Raw genomic sequence first — 18,111 nt, 5'->3', positions numbered from 1 at the left:
CCACCTTGTCTCACATCCTATCCGATCACACAGTTAGTTCCCATCATAAGGGTTTCAGTTTAAACTCAGTGCATTTAGTGCTTCAAAATAAATGGAACAAATTCACATGCTAACTTAGCGTCAAGTTTGCTTCATTAATTTTAAGTGTAAGCATGCACACCTTTTTTTTGCTACATTTTATTTTTAAATTTCACCTTTTCTACAGGTTAATTAATGTTTTCTTTTTTTTTTTTAATGTTGAATCAAATAAGATGCAGGCACAAATTAATCTCACCATCCGTTGTTGTAAATTAAGTGCAAGTTTCTTCCACCGACTGCCACACTTTTCTCCGATAATGACAAGAGACAAAAAAGCAAGCAAAGTCTCTGCATAAATATGATGAATACATACAGACGGGTGACAGATTAAAGGAAAACCATAAACCTTTGTGCAGCACAGAGAAAAGGATTGCTGCAAATCAATACAAAGCTGTTTTGAGTGATCACCTTTATCCTGTGATAAAACATTTCTGTCCTGATGGGAGTGGTCCCCTTCCTGGATGACAGTGTCTCCATTGATAGTGGATAGGGGGTCACTGAGTGGTTTGATGCGATTAAAATGATGTGAATGATAATCTTTGGCCTTCGTACTTACTAGAATGAACCCAGTTGAGCATGTACAGGAGATTTTGGGCTGACAGCACCGTCAGATCACCAAATGAGGGAATATCTTTTGGAAATATGGTATTCAAACCCTCAAGCAGAGTTTGAGAAACTTGTTAAGGCACATTGAAGCTGTTCAGACAGTAGAAGATGGCCAGTCATCCTTGTAATACAATTTTTTCCTTTAATTTGTCACCCATCTGGATCAAATGCGACATTTATGACACTTTCTTCAAAACAAAGTGCTTCACAACCCGATTAAATCAAGCAACAAACACAAACCATTCGATTTTTTCCACTAAAATGAACAAAATAAGCAAAGCAGATAAAATAAAGTGTAAAGATACAAAACAAATGCATCATTTATTACATCTAAGCAGCCTGAGTCTGAGCTTCTGTGTGCAGATCTCATGAATCTGTACACCACTGTGTGATGGCTAACAGTCTCTCCATGGTGATCGCTAATTCCCCACCTCCCAACTTGAAATGAAAGAGGAGAGGCTGAGCCACTGAGCCTCTCTCAAAGCACAGCACCATGGCTACTCACCAGAACATGGCTGAGTGAATAGATGAAAAGCCAAGCATGTCGGGAGCTGATGTCAGTGACAGCTGCACTGAAGCCCCCGTCTACATTTTTAGCTCTTTTTTGTGGCAGGATGACCCTTGGTTGCCCCGTCTGCTGTTCTTTTTTATTTGAGTTTCATGTATATTCTATTTAATGACTCTCAACTCCCTGCTGGCCCCACATATGGCACATATTAAGTGTCTGCTGATAACCTCTATTCACTGCTTTCTGTTAGATATAGTAAAATCATATGATTTACCCTGAGGGAAGGGTTATTTTTTGTGATATTTTCCTGCAAAATCAATTTCTTGACAGGAAACAATGAGAGTGCAGTTGTCAGTGTTTCACATTTTATTTTTGAAATACATACCTTTCTTGCAGAGACCCTGTTAAGCCCCGCTGTTCTAGCTGCTCTGTGAAATATCTTGAGGGCGACTGTTGATTAAGGGCTTTTGAGCTGCAGCAGAGGCTGTTTTAGCACACAAGATCCACTATTGCTCACAGGTTGCCCGTAGGTATGGACTTTTGTATCCATTTTTGGTTGTGCTCAGTCCATTGAATAGAAGACGATGTATTCTCCTCGAGAGAGCTACAACCACAAAGCTCAAAACATGCATCTTGGGCTTTGAGCCTTTTTATTTGTATTTATTTTTTGTCTTATTTGAAGACTTGAAGATTTTCCTCCTTGCAGCGCCGCACGAAGTGAAGCGAAATGGACGGAAGAGGGAACAAAACAGAACTGCACATCTTCCAATGATTTCATGTAGCACACAATGGCAAAAAAATATGAGCATTCAAATGCTACAACAATTTGAGCATGTTGTGCAGTAGTTTCTAGTGAAAGGACAGGCACGAATCAGTGGGTTGTTATGGGTTCTTTTACGCTTCCTTTCCCCCCCCCTCTCCCTTTTGCTACAAGGTAAACAAGCAAACACAAAGCTAACAGGCTGGTCCCTGGAGAACTGCCTGCATACAAAGTGATGATAAGTGTCAGCACTGATTTCAGAAGGGTTCATGTTCAGATCCCACCCCTCCTTCACAATCCCTGGGAGTGCCTTTGAGCTACACCGCCGCACTGCATGCTGTGTTACACTCACCTCAAGGGAGGCAAAGAAAAGAATTACACAGCGAGTATTTACATTTTTGCAAGTGAAGCAACTATGGCGCTCGGTAAAAGTAATAAGACTTGAAACTTCAAATACCACCTGAAAATGAGCAGCGGCGGGCTTCAGAAGGGGTTAGATTAATGAGAGATAAAAGTGTTTGACCAGCCTGTACTTTTAATAAGCCGTGCCAAAATATACATATTTCATGTCGTCCTCTGTAGTGATGAGATTTAGAGATGGAATGTGCAGAGCCAGTCGATGCGCCGTTGCGTGTCCTTCTATTGCCAGGCAGAGATTTGGAAATGCAGCAAAGCCAAACAGCTCGCTGAAAAGACCACACAGTGTGCTCGACCCTTGACCCGCCTTGCATACTTTGCAGCCCGTCAGCTTTGTCCTTCTTGTCCATGGCATTTACTGGAACCAAGCGGCCACGGATGGCTTCCTCGAGATTAAATGTTGACTCTCTCCAAGACTGACAATTTACCTCAGGTTTGCTCCTGACAGCGGGAGATGGTGAGTAAACACGGCGAGCTCCATAAGAGAGGCGACATATGCATGCTTAGGCTTGCGGACACAGCCAATGCAATCATCGCGCCCTCAGCACGGCATCCATCAGCCCGCTGATGGATTCCATTAATAAAAGACCTTTGGTGTTGTATCCTCTGTTCAGCATGTACTCCTTCAGCGCCACCAAAATAATATTGACCTAATCATTCTCCGCCCCTGCAGCACTGGCTTGGAACCTGAAATACCATTGTTATTTATCCTATAATGAGATGTTGACATTTACAGATAAATTGAAAGAAGAGTTTGAACAATAATCTTTTATGAGTACGTCGTTAAATAAAAAAAGATATGCCGCACAATAGGCTTTTATGATTGCTTTACACAATAATCAACAAGAGAGGCCACTTCTTAATTGAAAAGTTCTGCACACAGCATTTATTTTTTCAGTTTGAACAATAAAAACACTCAAATCTGATAATTTTTCGAAACTATTGCTGAATAAAAGAGTACAGTAGCTGTACTTTTTGTTCTCCTAAGCTCTGGGCCAGGTATGGTATAGATATTAAAAGTCTCATAGTGTCAAAGAAGCTCCAGCAAACCATCTGACAGCTCTAGAAGGGCGAGGGAAAGGCCTTTGCCCTGACTTTTTTCATCAGCGGTAGTTAGCTGCTGACCTCAGCTGGAGATCGCACAAGTGAAGAATTCCTGGACCCAAATGTCATCCAAGAGGAAGACGTGCTGGCTGACTCTTTGTAAGCCTTGTACCCGTGTCCCCAGAGGAGTTTACCCAGTTAGCTGAGAGGCACCGCAGCTGCATGGTGCTGCCGGGAGTGGAGGAAATTCACCGTCTCTGGCTGTTTTCTGGCTGTCATTGGTAACACGCCTCTTCAGTGTCACTTGGAGTTCAAGCACCTGGAACAGGCCAGTGTGACAAGGGTGCTGACAGGGATCCAGCTGACTGATGAATCCCAGGTTCAGGAGGGGGAATGTGGCTTCGAGAAAGGTTCATCAGCTCCTTGCCGTTACATGGACGCTCTGCCACCACAGTTCACCCATTCAGTTTGCATGTGTTCTGCGAAGCTTATTTTGTGTGCCTTGAGTTTTTTTGTTGTGTGTGTGTGTGATTGTAAGAGAAATATGTGGCATTGAAGCAACTCAACCATGGCAAAAGCTGAGGTTTAATTCCCAGCACTGAAATGAGGGTATTCTTGGTGAAGGCTGTCTATTATTGACAATTCTGTTTCCTTTCAGTGACTAAATTTCAAGGCAGAACTGAGAATTTCCCATTTGGTTATCTTTGGGTCTCAACTAGGACACAGGTGTTTTGAACATGTGCAGCATTTAAAATCTAAATCCTGCCTATAACAAGGCTACACAATCTTTCTTTGCGTGTTATAAAGGCTTTTTATTCTTTCATTCAATTTTTAGCGAAATGTGGGAGATGGACATGTTTTACGGGGCTTATTTATGTTCCAGTTCATAGTGACAGATTTATGCAACATACAGGTCAATTTGGTGAATTGTGAATACATTTTGTATTTTAACATTCCCTTAGGTTGGCTTTTATACGAGATAAACTAGTTATTGCCAGGTTTTAGTATAGAATTAGATGTTTTTTACCAAGTGTCAAGGGTCATTGCACAGTTTCATTTGTTTACAGTGTTGGATAAGCTATTTGGAACTCATTATGCAACTCATTTTGTCTACATTAGCTGAAGCTTCACTACACCAAGCTACTCAAACATGGCACAAGTACTGTACCACATCATAACCTACTTTTTCTACAATTCTCCAATTTCATTTAGCTTTTTATGTTAAATTCCAATCATGTGCTGTGAAAAACACTGTGAACAATCTGCTAACTGTTCTGATGCCTGGAACATAATGTCATGGTTATATGGAAGTGCTTCTTGTTTTATTTTCGACCACATTTAAAGCCCTGCTGTGCTTGTCGCTTTAGAAATACTCAGGAAATAGTAGCTTGTGTTGATGCTATGGCACTATTTGATCAATAGAAGAACTTCACTATTAAAAAGCTATTTGATTCCGAAAACACCACGCCAACGAGCAGTGTAGTTGACCTTGTAGTGCCGTGAGAAACAATGGAACTACCCAACCATATTTGATTATGTGTGTTGGAATTTTTTGAAACAAAAATCTTCATAAGCCAATTCAAGAGCTTTGTCCATGCATTCTTGAGGAAGACTTATTGTTGTGATTTTGAGTATGAACTCTCAAGTCACAACTAAGAAGTGGAGTGTATTTCCAATTTGTACAGTTAGGGACGGTTTAAGCTTGTTAAGAACTAGTTTGTAAGACAGTTTATTATTTGGCAATTAAAGTGTTCAAATATTCATGTTGCGTCTCTCCTAAAAGCCATTTATAGAGGTGCACAACCCCACAATTATACATCAAAAGGTGTGGAGGAAGTAGGTTTCCGAAGAGTATACTTTCTCCTTTATGATGGCATTACTCTTTGCTGATGACATAGTGCTGTTAGTTATGAGGCATCCAGCTGTCTCAAGGAGTTTTTGTTGCTGAATTTGAAATGACAGAGACGAAAGTCAGCACAATGAAGACACAGTACGGTGCCTGAAGCATGACCTTTGGTCTTCTGTCATGTATCCACTAGAACTTTGGCTGTGTTGGTTGTCCTGTGGAGTGTTTCTCAGCTGGTGTGTTGAAAAAGCGACTGTGTAATATCTTCTGTGGCTCTGACAATAACCCTGATGATGTCATGGCCAAGTAATCAGGTTTACTTAATTTTGGGCTCGGGCCTGTTCTACAAATTGGGATCTGGAGTTTGCACCAAGACCATTTAGAAGTCAGGAGGATGTAATGAGAAATGCTAGAGACTTGCATTATGGGCTGCAGTGTTCTTAGAGCCCTCCAATTTCCTAAGTGCAAAACTTACTTACTGGACTAACCCTTTAAGTTGGCAGTGTTCCTCTCACAAACATTGGTATTTTGTACCTGATCCTTTCCAGAAACCATCTGTCTCCGGCCTATTGCACGGACAATAGGAATATAGAACCCTCCTTGCAAGTTAAAAAGCAACTAAATACATTCAGCTCAATTCGTCTTGATGTTACTCATCTGGAGCCAACATGATTCAAAATCCCTTATAGACTGGAAACGCTATTGAAGTGCAGACATTGCTACCCCAGTCAAAGCTTTATTCTTTACTCTTTTAACACCAAATATGAAGAATCAGGAAAAGAATTCCCTGAAAGGCCTGCTCTGCACGCTTCGCTATTGAGGTATTTTGTCATGTATGAGGTGATGCGCACTGTGCTAAATGCTGACAGATATAAATGGGCCGTCTGCCCGTCTTTAGACACCAACAGTGGCCTTCCCCTAAGATATATGTCAGTTTCTGTGATCGCTCTGATGCTAACCACGTTGAAGGGGTTGATGGCTATCAGACAGCTCAGACTTTAAACAGGATTTTTCAAGGTTGGTTACTTGTCATGATAATTTTAATTTCTTTCTCTTTAGAGTTGCTCAAGGATTATTTTGTTGGAGCTGTACTTTGAGAAGGGGTCTTGAAGTCAACTTTAAACTCTTGATTTTCTCTTCTGAGATTCCTTGTCTGTCATAGTCTCATTGTTGTTGAGGTGACTACAAAGACAAAAAATGTAGTTTGTCTGTCTTCTTTGTAAACCTGCACAGTATGTCTGTCTATGGAACATCATATCAACTCCTATTAATAAGTTTCCTTACTCTAACTACAAGAAACAAAACTTTCTTTTATAATGGCAGCATACATGCTCCAAGATGATCAACGTTTGATCATCTTTGCTGATGTTTGGTGTGCCACTACATTTAAAGCAGGAAGGTTTATATGGTCATTAAAAAGGACTGATGTGACAGTGCGACTCTTGATACACGACCTCAGCTCCTGCTATTGATCCTCGGAGAACAAAAACCTGTCGGATTCTTTAAACTTAAAGCTACAATTTGCATACTCTTAGTGACGGTGTGGGGGAAATGTTAAATATATTTGAGCTTTAATACTCAAAAGTCATGTAATACAGTTTGCCATCCAGTTTCACAGAGAACATGCATGTCTTCCAAGCCATCTGCGCTGGTTTTATTCCAAAAGAATGAAATAGAAGCACTGAATCCTCAATCTCGTATATTTAAGCTGTGGTTTGAATCTGGATTTTCACCTGACATACAGTAGAAAGCCTCCATTACAGCTGAACAGCTTTATGAGACACATTTAGAAAGTTTTGCATGAATCTTTGGCCAAATGTAGATGACAAATGTTTCCTGGGGACCCATTTATCTCAACCCTAATGATGGATTTCTGGACAGAAAACATAAGAAAGTCCATTTGGTGCATCATTCTTGATTTATTAATTCAAACACATTTTGTGATAGCTGCAGCCTGTTTCTCATGTGAGATGTGTGAGCTTGTTATTTCTGGGCATTTTAATGGAAAATTGCTAGTTTCATTTTTAATGACCATTACACTAGTTAGCAAGTCACACTGCCATTACAGTAAGTGGCAGCATTTCATTTCATTCCATTATTTGTGGCGAAATGCAAATCACGATGGGTTTTTGTAACATAATTCATGCACAAATGGTGCATGTTCTGATCCTTTGATCTGATTTGAATGTTTGCCCAATAAACATAATGTATTTGCCTGTTTTGTTTGGACAAATCAGCCACAACATGACAGTGAAAATTTACATGGTTTGAAATGCTGAATATTTGATGAGATTTCCATTTTCTAAGTACATTTAATGTTTATACAATGCAGTGAATGACATGAAATGTACTAAAATGTAAGTTTATATTCCAATCCAGTTCAATCAATTTAGCTTGTTATCTCTGAATAGGTAATGAAAAGCGCAAATCTCACTTATTTAATAATTACTAGTGTAACAATCATGTAAGACAGAAGCCCTCAAGTCATCCTTTGTTATGCCTGGCAATAACACTGAAATATTTAAGATATTTTTGCTTCAATAGGTTATTTGCTGACTTCTATAGCTGCCTTTTACACTCCTCTTCTTTTTTCCCCTTCCAATAGCTACACTCAGATGTGGACAAAGGAGATGGAAAGGTGAAGTATGTGTTATCAGGCGAGGGCGCCACTTCCATCTTCACCATTGATGAGAACACAGGAGACATCCACGCCACGAAGCGCCTTGATCGAGAGGCTCAGGCTTACTACACCCTTCAAGCTCAAGCTGTCGACCGACTCACCAATTTACCTGTAGAGCCCAGGTCTGAGTTTGTAGTGAAGGTGCAGGACATCAACGATAATGAACCCAAGTTTCTGGATGGACCGTACCTGGCAGGGGTACCGGAGATGTCGCCCTTAGGTAAGCCTCAGTGTTTGGTTTAAGCATAATCCCAAAACAGATCCCCCTTTATTCCATATTTCCCCCCTGTATTTCCTCTAAACTCTCTCTCTTACTCTGACTTTCCCTCGCTCTGACATCTGCATCTGATAATTTTCCACTTCACTGAATTCGTCTTCATCTCTCCCAGTGTTCACTTTATAAGGCTCCATACATGATAATCACATTGGGCCCAGTTTAAACTACATGAGGCTCTTCTTACTCATGAGCCCCACATCAATAAAGGTCCAGGTTAAGCCACTTTGATTTGGGCACCTCTTGGGCAGAGCATGCAGGTGTCTCCATCCCATTCACTAATCTGTTGATAAAGGGTAACGACATAAGGGTTTTGGAGCTCTCAGTTCATTTCAGTTCAGTTGGTGAAAACGTGATTATGTGCCGAGATTGAAATACTAATATTTCCTTGAAACTCCAGCTAAGGAAAGAACATTTTATTTGGGTAGTACATGTAGTCATTCAAATTAATTCACAAAAGGCATTGAGAATAAAATACCAGAACAGAAAGCTAAAATACAAAGCAAATAAGAAGTCAAAAACCATATTTCAATTCAGTTAAGTTCAATTTTGTTTATTTGGCGCCGCCAATTCACAACATATGTCATCACACAGCACTTTTTAAAGAAAAGTGAAGATTTTACCAAATTTAAACAGAGAAACCCAACAAATCCAAAGTTTCATTTCGATTTCCTTTGATAAATATTTGGCAACACTTGTCCTTTTCGGGAAAGGACAAAAAATACCTCCAACAAAACCAGATATTTGTAACAAGGTAGTTAAAATCAGCTTTAAATTAGTTGTCTTATTTCTAACAATAATCTGAGTGATCTTCAGGTTTTGTGGATGGAAGTCAAAAATAAACTCACCTACTGGTCTTCTAACCATAACCTCTATCATCTTGTAATGAATCTTAATTTCTATTCAGGCCAGTTAATTTGACATAAACAAGCTATTCTATTTTAAACTTTAAATTGCTTGCTTATTTTCAGCTGCCAAACATTTGATAGTATATACCGTCTATCAAGTGCTGTTCCAATTACTCACTGACCTATAATGTTTAAAGCCTCCAGTCTTGCTAGCAGCTCTGTCAGCCTATATTTAACTGCACCGGTGCTTTAAGCAAAATATTAACCTCAGCACGCTCACAGTGTCACTTCTCAAAGATGTTTTAAAGTTTGTTCACGGGTTAGCATGCTAACCCTCGCTAATTAGAAACAGAACCAAGCAGACTGAAAGCCAGTAGGAATGTCATGGTGAGTTTTGCGTAGTCGAAGCAAATTTAAAATTAGGCCTCATAATGATGCTCAGGGAAAAGTCAGATGTTCATCAAAGTTAGGATGAATGATTGTATGGGGAGCATGAACGTCAAAATATCATCATGATCAATCAGTCAGTGCTTGTTGAGACATTTAGATCAAAACCACAAACGTGAACCTCAGTCAGGAAGTCATCAGGATAGATCCTCAGGGAACCATGAATGTCTGTGCTAATCCATTCAGCACATTATGATAAGAGTAAGAGGATTACCAATGATGTTGTTACTGCAATATGACTAATAAGTTGTCATTAAAAAACCCAGAAATGTCACCCTCATGGCAAGGCTACCTCCTGTAAAGTCAGGATATTAATAAAGTATTTATAATTCATTTTCTAAAGATCATGAATGTCGACTTCATTACACCTCTTCAGATAGTTACATAATAGAGATTTCAGTCTGGACCAGAGTGGTTGGCCAGAGCTGCCACAGAACTAGTGCAGCTAAAATCATAATACAGTCCTAAGAACTCTGCACTTCATATTCTGTTGATCACATTAGCATTTGTGACTGCAGATATACCTTTTATCTATCTGTTTTAAAAAACACTCCTGGAGGAAACCATCGTATCAGACCTTGTCTGTAACTGGCTGCATGGTCAAGATTTCCTCCAAGGTTGCAAATGGGTCTCGCTCATGCAAAATATGAGTAAATGCAAATGAGTGACAACAACATCCTGAGGCCATTCAACTCAGCAGGTGTATGAGGATCTCAGTGAGAGAGAGGCTGACCTCCAGATCGATAAACCATGGTATGTGCTGGTTATATAATTTATAATATTTAATCAGTTTTCCAAAACTGGCTGTGGTTATTTTTGAGGGCTTGATATTTTGGCCAATGAGAAATGGCTGCTGCTGAGCGTAAAATGCGTTTTCATGGTATTTTAAAATCAACCAGACTCACTGTATTGTGATGTGAAGTCTGATGTGCCTTCATTTACATATTTATCACTTCACATATGTCAGCCCAGACCTTGAGGCCCAGAAATGTTGATGAGTGACGCATGTTTGAAAACTAACTCAAGCAAACTTAAGGTCTGAATCAGGCTGGAAGGCCATGGGCATTTTTTCCCCAAATTGGGCTCAGAGTTCATGGTAGCCTATACTCCCAGGTAGCTGGCTGCAGAAAATGTGTCTGAAAAATGTCTGATCCAGATGAATACATTTCTGTCAGTCCATTATCCTGCCACTTCACAGTGGCGACACAGTAAGCAGAGCGGCGCAGACATCCTTACCTTCCTCCAGCTCCTCCTAGGGGTTCCTAAAGCCCTCCAAGGCATGCTGGGAGCTGTGGTCTAATCACAAGCGAGCTGTGACTTGTGGGATGGAGACAGAAATGAACTCGGCTGTCAAGAGACAGAAAATATGACCTGGGCTTTTCTTTTGATTAAAAAGTGCAGCTTTTGAGATAATTTTAAACCTAAAGAATAGTAACTCAATGGGAACGCACACTTTTGTGTGCAAATATGCATGACAGGGCACAATGAGCATCGTATAAAAAGAGCTTGAGAAGGACTTGACCCAAAACTACATCCACTTCAGTTGGTGAACTAAATATACTGTCATTTCGAAACACTTTAGACACATTCTGGTAACAGTCTGCAGGGAAAACTGCAATAGCAGCTCTTGGCTTCTCTCTAGAGAAAACTGAGTAATTCTGTACTCAAGTAGAAGGATGGAGCAGCAGACAGGAGTTAGGTGGCATCACTGCACACTGTCAGAGCTGTTAGTGGAGCCATGGTGGTCGACAGGTAACTGATGGAAAGTAGAGAGTGATCTCTGTATTTTAATGCATGTTTTTTGATCGATATAGAAGGCGTGTTCAAGCTAAAACAGGTGTAATAGTCTGGTCATTAAAGAGCCCATATTACGCACATTTACATGTTAAAAAATAATGAACATAATAGATTTGCATGCTTTAATATTAAGAAAACTCATTGTTTCTTTATATTTTGTTGCAGCATGTACTCTCACTCTGTTTTAAACACTCCATTTTTGCTCATGTCTCGTTCTAAAGCCTGCCTCTTGAAAAAGCTCAGTCTGCTCTGATTGGTCAGCTGCCCCAACAGAAGCAAGGCAGCTTTGGTTATGTATTGTGAGTTTAAGGATGTAGCTTCAGCGGAAGTTGCTCCAGCAAGGACATAATAGTAGATGCAAGAAAGCTGCTCATTCTTTGTGTGAAGGCGTGTCAAATTAACCACAAGGTAGGTGTTACACAAATGAGTTACACAATGATGTAAATAAGTAACAGAAGAAAACTCTAGCTTCAAATGAGGCGTTTCACGGGCGGTTAAGGAGCTGTGTTTTCTTAGGGAGAGAATATCTGCCTTCGGCTAGGACTTGCAATTTTGTTGACATTTTACAAGCACAAAAAAGGCTGTAACGAGCTAAAAACCCAAATTGCATAATATGGGCTCTTTTAATCTGCAACAAATTCTGTTTTTCGGCCACTTTGGGGCAGCGATTATCACATAATGTGTTGATATGATTTTAGCAGTTGTGTGTTTATCCATCCAGCAGTTATGGAGCAAAACTGGTCGTATTTCAGGGCACCTGGCAAATGTCTTCCTTTTGTTTTTTATTTTTTTTAGTCCCTGCTAACTCTTGAGGGAATATGTCTGTTAGCTTAGGCTGGGTAGGTATTGTACAGACAGTGAAGCAAAATGATGATGTTGTGGCCAAAAAAATAAGACAACTGAGAGCAGAAAGATGCAATATATGACAGCTTCATAGAGCTGAGAGGAGGTGTAGAGTCTGGTGATTATTCTTTTGTGCATTAATCACTTTGTACAACCTCTTTCACCGATGTAAATGATTAATCTATATATTTTTTTAAAGTGTCACTGCTCTAGCATTACAGTATACACTAGAACATCTCAGAAAAGCTCATTCTACATCCCAGCATCACATCAATATCTCAAACATGCATAACACCATACACATGGAAATGAGTGAAAACCAAGGTGTTGGGGCTTTTTTTAGACCGTTCAAAGTCAAAATTAACATTTCAGGAGGAATACAGTGGTGCCGGGAGCCGTTGCAAGGGAAGCAGTGCTTTGCTTACAGCGCAGGCAAGGAGATCTCTGAAGGATTACACAGCTGACTGTCAACAGGGGGTACAGAGCTCAGGCTTAAGGAACCAGAGGATTAGAGTACAAGGGCTTGGAGTCTCGTGTCCAACCCGAGATAAGACAGCAACTTGGTGCATCACCCACAGAGGAAGACGCATTCCCACCACGAGTTGCAGGGTCACCCCGGCACTTTATTTGCTCCGCCGGCACCTGTGAAAGTCTACATCACAAGTCGCTGCAACAACAGGAGAATAATGCATCGCCATGTCTTTGTAAATATCTGCTCAGAGCAATTATCAATGCCGTAAAGAACAGGGAAGGGGCCAAGCACCTCTTGTCCTCCATAATTCCTTTATAGATGTCTTTAAATCATTAATGGTTGCAGCTTTGCACCGCTGATGAATGGGTTCAATTTAGAGGAAATCATGAATTTAATTAATTAAAGTAATTAGAGGCAGTGCTCGTCCATACACACTGAGACCTTATGGCCCGGGGATCTCCGAAGGCTTTTGTCTTAATCACGGCAGGGATGTCAAATAAAAGACAAGAGAGCTTGAGGACAGTTGGAGGTGTGACAATCATGAGACTTGGCTCTCTCTCTCTCTCTCTCTCTCTCTCTCTCTTTGGCTGCACAGCGAAGGGGCCAAAGGAGCAGTTCGAGGGCTCATTACAAGCGTCGGGAATGTAATGTCAACCCAAGGCCACAGCTCTTGAATTTACTACTCACCAGTCCTATATCCAGCTGTCATAGTTCCTGTCTAATTCATGAGAGCACAGGATGGAGCAGTCATTTAGTTCTGGAAATGAAAAAGGCGTTCCGGTTTAGGGAAAGTCGATTTAAATTGTTTTTTGTCATCCCAAGTGGAGGTTTGTTGTCATTTTTGTTGTCACTTTTTCATCGTAGCTTGTAAATATACACTCAGGTATACTTTATGCAACCCAATAAAATGGGTCTGCTCTATTTTTACAAAGCTCTGAAATGTGTAAATTGAATTACGTGGTAATCACTGAGTAAGTTTTTCCAGTTGTGTGTCCTTTCCATTAACATACATTAGACAGGCAGAATATTACAGGCATGTTTGAATATAATGCAATCCAGTACAGCATGAGCATGACTGCGGCACTGAAACATGGAATGAAATTAGCACTTCTGTGACAGCATCAAATCAACTGAACATTGTAGGCATGAGAAAAGTCGACTTTGTACCTAAAACAGTGGAAGGCATGAAATCAGCAGGCATTTCTTTTAAAGTCTTGAAATTCATTCTTTTGCTGTTGCAAATCCACGTGGATTGAACTCTAAGCATTAATCCCTGTTCCTCTGAAACAGCGGGGAGCAGGTGTGAATGTGCATGAATCTAATCAACTTAATCAGCTGTGGCAGCATCGAACGCTTATAAAAGGCCTTGCAAAACGGCTGGGCTTAAATGAAATGTTTCATTGTGGATATTGTAGAAATTGCATATATACTGTATCATTTTTAAGTCAGATTTGCTCTCTTGGTGTCTCAGATTTGTGATTCTGCATGGCCCAGTTTAGATTAATATAAAAGTCACATCCCGGGTCACATTTCTCAGTTTTATGATTTCATTATATTGCATTGTGAGTGTTTCCGACAGTTGCATGTCAGCCTGTATATGCAAGAAGAATACCGGTCTCCGTGTCAGATTACGCATGCCACATTTATTTTCATTACTGGCAGATGACAGTTGTTCACCGAAAGATACAGAATTGATTAGGAAACCTGTTTTGTACACAGCTGTGGAGAATAAATCTAAAAAAACCTGGCAAGATCCATCACGTCGATGAAGACGGACAAATATTGAAGGGACACTGACGGGGCTAATTGAGTAGCAGATGACAGCCTGGTGGAGCAGAAAGAATCTGTTCGGATTTCAGGGTGTTCATCATCATCATCATCATTGTGTGGTTTTTTTTTCTCTTTTTTTGACATCTAGCTTCACCCAGCTGGTGTTACCTTTCATTTATTGTTAGAGAGGATTTTTCCTGGACTCGCAGGGCAAGCAACCTGTAGAGAAAGGCTAAAAAAATAAACCTTTACTCCATATTGAATGTTAATTTACCGCCTCGCCTGCACCATGTGTGAAGTGATTTTAACTATCAACCTGTAATAGAGATCCACACGTTGCCTGAGTTCTCTTTCATACAGTCATCCTTTGACCTTGGTGTTTTAAACTACCTGTAATATAACCTGTCATGACTAAGAGGTGATGATATAATCTAGGTGTCCTTCTACAAGCGGCCTGGTGATAACTTCTCCAGCTTTGCCAAGCTTTTTCTTTTTTTTCCCCCTTCATCTCTCACTCTCTCTTATATTGTTCACATCCAGGGCCGCAGCCTGTTAATTCTGCTTTATAGCCAGAATGGAGAACTCTAATCTTCAATTTCCATGATCACTTCATTCTGTAAAAGCCTGTAAAATACATCTCATGTTAGAAAGTGAGATTTTTACTAGGATGTTTGCTTCAACGTAAAATATCACCAACTTGTAAGACAGCACTTTCTGTCATACGCTACAATATGGGCCCCGAGCTTTGCCAGATGTGTGCATGTAGCAGCTAAAGTGAAATATTCAAGCATCAAGCTGCTATTCAAACTGAAAAAGACATACACATATAGAGAGAATGTGTGTTTCCAAGGTTATTTTAACAATGTCTACCGGTGATGATTTCACTCCTGCCAAGTGTGAGACTGCTGTAGGCGTCAGCTTTAAGAGCAACACTGACGTACAGTCTAAAAGCAGAAAATAGCCCCAGCCATAAACGGTTGTTTGTGGTAATTTAACATTTTATTAAATTGCTTTTCCTCTCCGTTATCAGGTGAATCAATTCTTTGCCTGAAAATGTATTTCACCCCAAGAAAACCAAAATGCAAACATTAAGCGAGCCCAGATGAAACAAGAAGCCTCATTCACACTGTAATGAATGACCTATTGAAATTGATTGACACTGATTGTCGATGATTATGTTTTATTTATTTTTTTCTTGTGAAATCTTCAAACGCTTCTCTGCTTTACCTTCCGAGCCACGGCTGTCAGCTCGAGTCACATCAGCCCGCCGTTCAATCGGTACATTTAAAGGGAAGCGCAGAAGGAGTCATGTCTGATGTCTTGTGCCTCGGAGGAAGTGTGGGAGAGGACAATGCTGCACTGCACGCAGAAACAACAGTTGTCAGTTGTCAGCAGAGTTCACAGTTGAGTTTGAAAACAAATTTCCTTCTTGTAGGCTGCGAGGACGTTTTGGGGTTTGGGGGCACTGCCGGGCACTATAACAAAATCAGACTTCATATCTTGGGTTTTATAACTTCATCTGCAGAACTCCACTACATGATGTCAGTGACGTCTCCTGAGTTTAATGTGAGATAACTGAATGGCAACAGCTGATCCGTCCTTACTGAGTCACAGCCTGACAGAAAATACAGCAGTTATTGCACTTAGTAGCAGGAAACCTTTGCTATCGCTGCAAACTGGCTTGGTTCAGTAGCTAATAGCCAGTTGATGGTGTTGTTTCAGTGAACAGATGTGCCCATTATATAATGCTAATGCATTAAAGTGGAGTTGCCGCTGCACTTGTGATTTTGAATTAATTAAATAATTATTAATTTAAAGCAGACCAATAGGACAAACATTGTCACAGAAGGATAAGTAATACAACAGTTGTGATATACTGTATATAGGGTGTCTAGCTGAAGCTAATCTGCAGCACCTGTTCCTAGTTATGCTTTTAAAGCTGAAAAATACATATATACAACATAATCTGGATAAAAACAAGAAGACAGAATGCACATATATACAGTAGGCATATAGGCATAGATGTGGCAGGTCAGTCCAATGTAGTCTTGTGAATGCAGATTGCAACTTGATATCTGTACAACTTGTTTTATGTTGGTGCCCCAGCAAATAGCTTAGATGCACCAACATTTATTTTTTTCACAGTGAATGATGCATATTACTTTTCTTCTTTGGGAGTATTTACCACATTGTGTTGACTGTAAACTGGAATAAAAGTGCAGATAATAAGGTCCTAAGAATGATCAGGTACCTAAAGTTAACAAAAGGCAGCTTTTCTTTGGTTATAACATAAGCAGTGTTAAATTTTATTAGAATTTCTGACTCCTCACTGCTTCAGTTTTCTGCTGCCATCCCAGCCACGCTTTGTCCGCCCTCTTTGTAATGAATGCAGTGCATAATGTTGGCTGTTCTATCACATCCCTGTGTATCCCACAGGTTGAGAATTACTTGTGGTGGTGGGTGGCGTGGCGTGACTGATGTGCATGCAGAGACTCATGCAGTTTAGAGGGGGAGAGTGTAACTCAGGTTGTTCTCTGAATCAATAATTCACAGAATGTCCCCTAAACTCCTCACATGCAGGCTGTCGGGAGACGCTACGATGTACAGATGTTCGCTCACATGTGCCGGTAGACGCTACTGGGAGGCTTGGCACAGAGGAGCTTCTTGTCTTCACCCAGTTAGTGCAGAACAGATGACGCAGACTGATGTGTAACCAAATACTAGTTGGTTTAAAAAGAGTGAAATAAGGTGATCTAAAGTCAGATTTTTAAGTTGAAACAGTCATTTTGTGTGTCAGGTCAGGCCACACAGAGACACTTTGGAGCCCTGACAGGTAAAGGCAGGAAAAAGCTACTTTTATGATTGCAATTTTGACATGAGCTTATAATTAGCATTGCAAATGTGGATAAATAGCTGAGATAGATGACTGGCTATAGCTTTCCAACACGGTGCCACTGACCAAAGCAGCTCTTCTAAACTTTCCAGACATAATTGTGTTTAACTCTGATAATAAAACAAGCAATTAATTAAGTAATCTTATGGGGTTTGTGACCCTTAGACAAATTTATTCACTGTTTAACAACCACTTCTCTGGTCACTGATAGGGGCCTGGCTCCAAAGGGCGGGAGTTGCTATGGAGATATGAAGAGATTGCTTGAAAGAGGATTCTAGGTGGATCTGTTGACTTGTCTTCTATCCAGTGAAGTGAACTGGTGCGGCGATGCAGATTTGATGAGTTGGAAAACATAGCAAATACTGTCTGTAGCTTTAGCAATATTAGCAATTAATATGTGATTTTAGTGGAAAGTAACCCTTTAAAACCACTTGATTTCTCATTTAACAAGAAAGGTTTTATGAAATTGTATCTGGTTCTAAATGTCTGGCTTAGGTTTTGCATTGCAGAAACCCATTGTACTGTATATCTTAATGAAACTTTGAGTTGATAATTAGGGGATCTGACAAATATTTCAAATTAATGCACCACTGAGATTAAACTTCATTTGACAAGTGTTTTTGGAACACCTTTAAAAGTCTCTTGGTCTTTCCCTTCTTATATGAATTCCCTAATGTGTCTCTGCCTATGATACCAAATACCTGCATCTACAATTAAGGAGTTTGATCATTTTAGAGGTAAGGCATTATTTCAGTGAAGTTGAATGGATTCATGGAAATGGATTCCAGGCCTGGAGTATCCTTTTTAGATAGATGACATTATTTAGGT

At 40.2% G+C, this 18,111-nt stretch overlaps 1 protein-coding gene across 2 annotated transcripts in view; it reads left to right on the top strand.

Annotated features, from left to right (window-relative positions):
• Nucleotides 1-18,111, top strand: part of LOC111587678 (cadherin-7) — a 177,015-nt gene that overhangs the window by 94,034 nt on the left and 64,870 nt on the right. For both annotated transcript variants that reach the window (XM_035942691.2, XM_023297738.3), the window contains exon 3: nt 7,865-8,159. In XM_035942691.2, coding sequence (XP_035798584.2) covers nt 7,865-8,159 — 295 coding nt within the window. The remainder of the gene's footprint in view (nt 1-7,864; nt 8,160-18,111) is intronic.

The sequence above is a fragment of the Amphiprion ocellaris genome, chromosome 22 (genome assembly GCF_022539595.1).
Source record: "Amphiprion ocellaris isolate individual 3 ecotype Okinawa chromosome 22, ASM2253959v1, whole genome shotgun sequence".
Lineage (NCBI taxonomy): Eukaryota > Metazoa > Chordata > Actinopteri > Pomacentridae > Amphiprion > Amphiprion ocellaris.
This window is presented reverse-complemented; position numbering and strand designations above follow the sequence as displayed.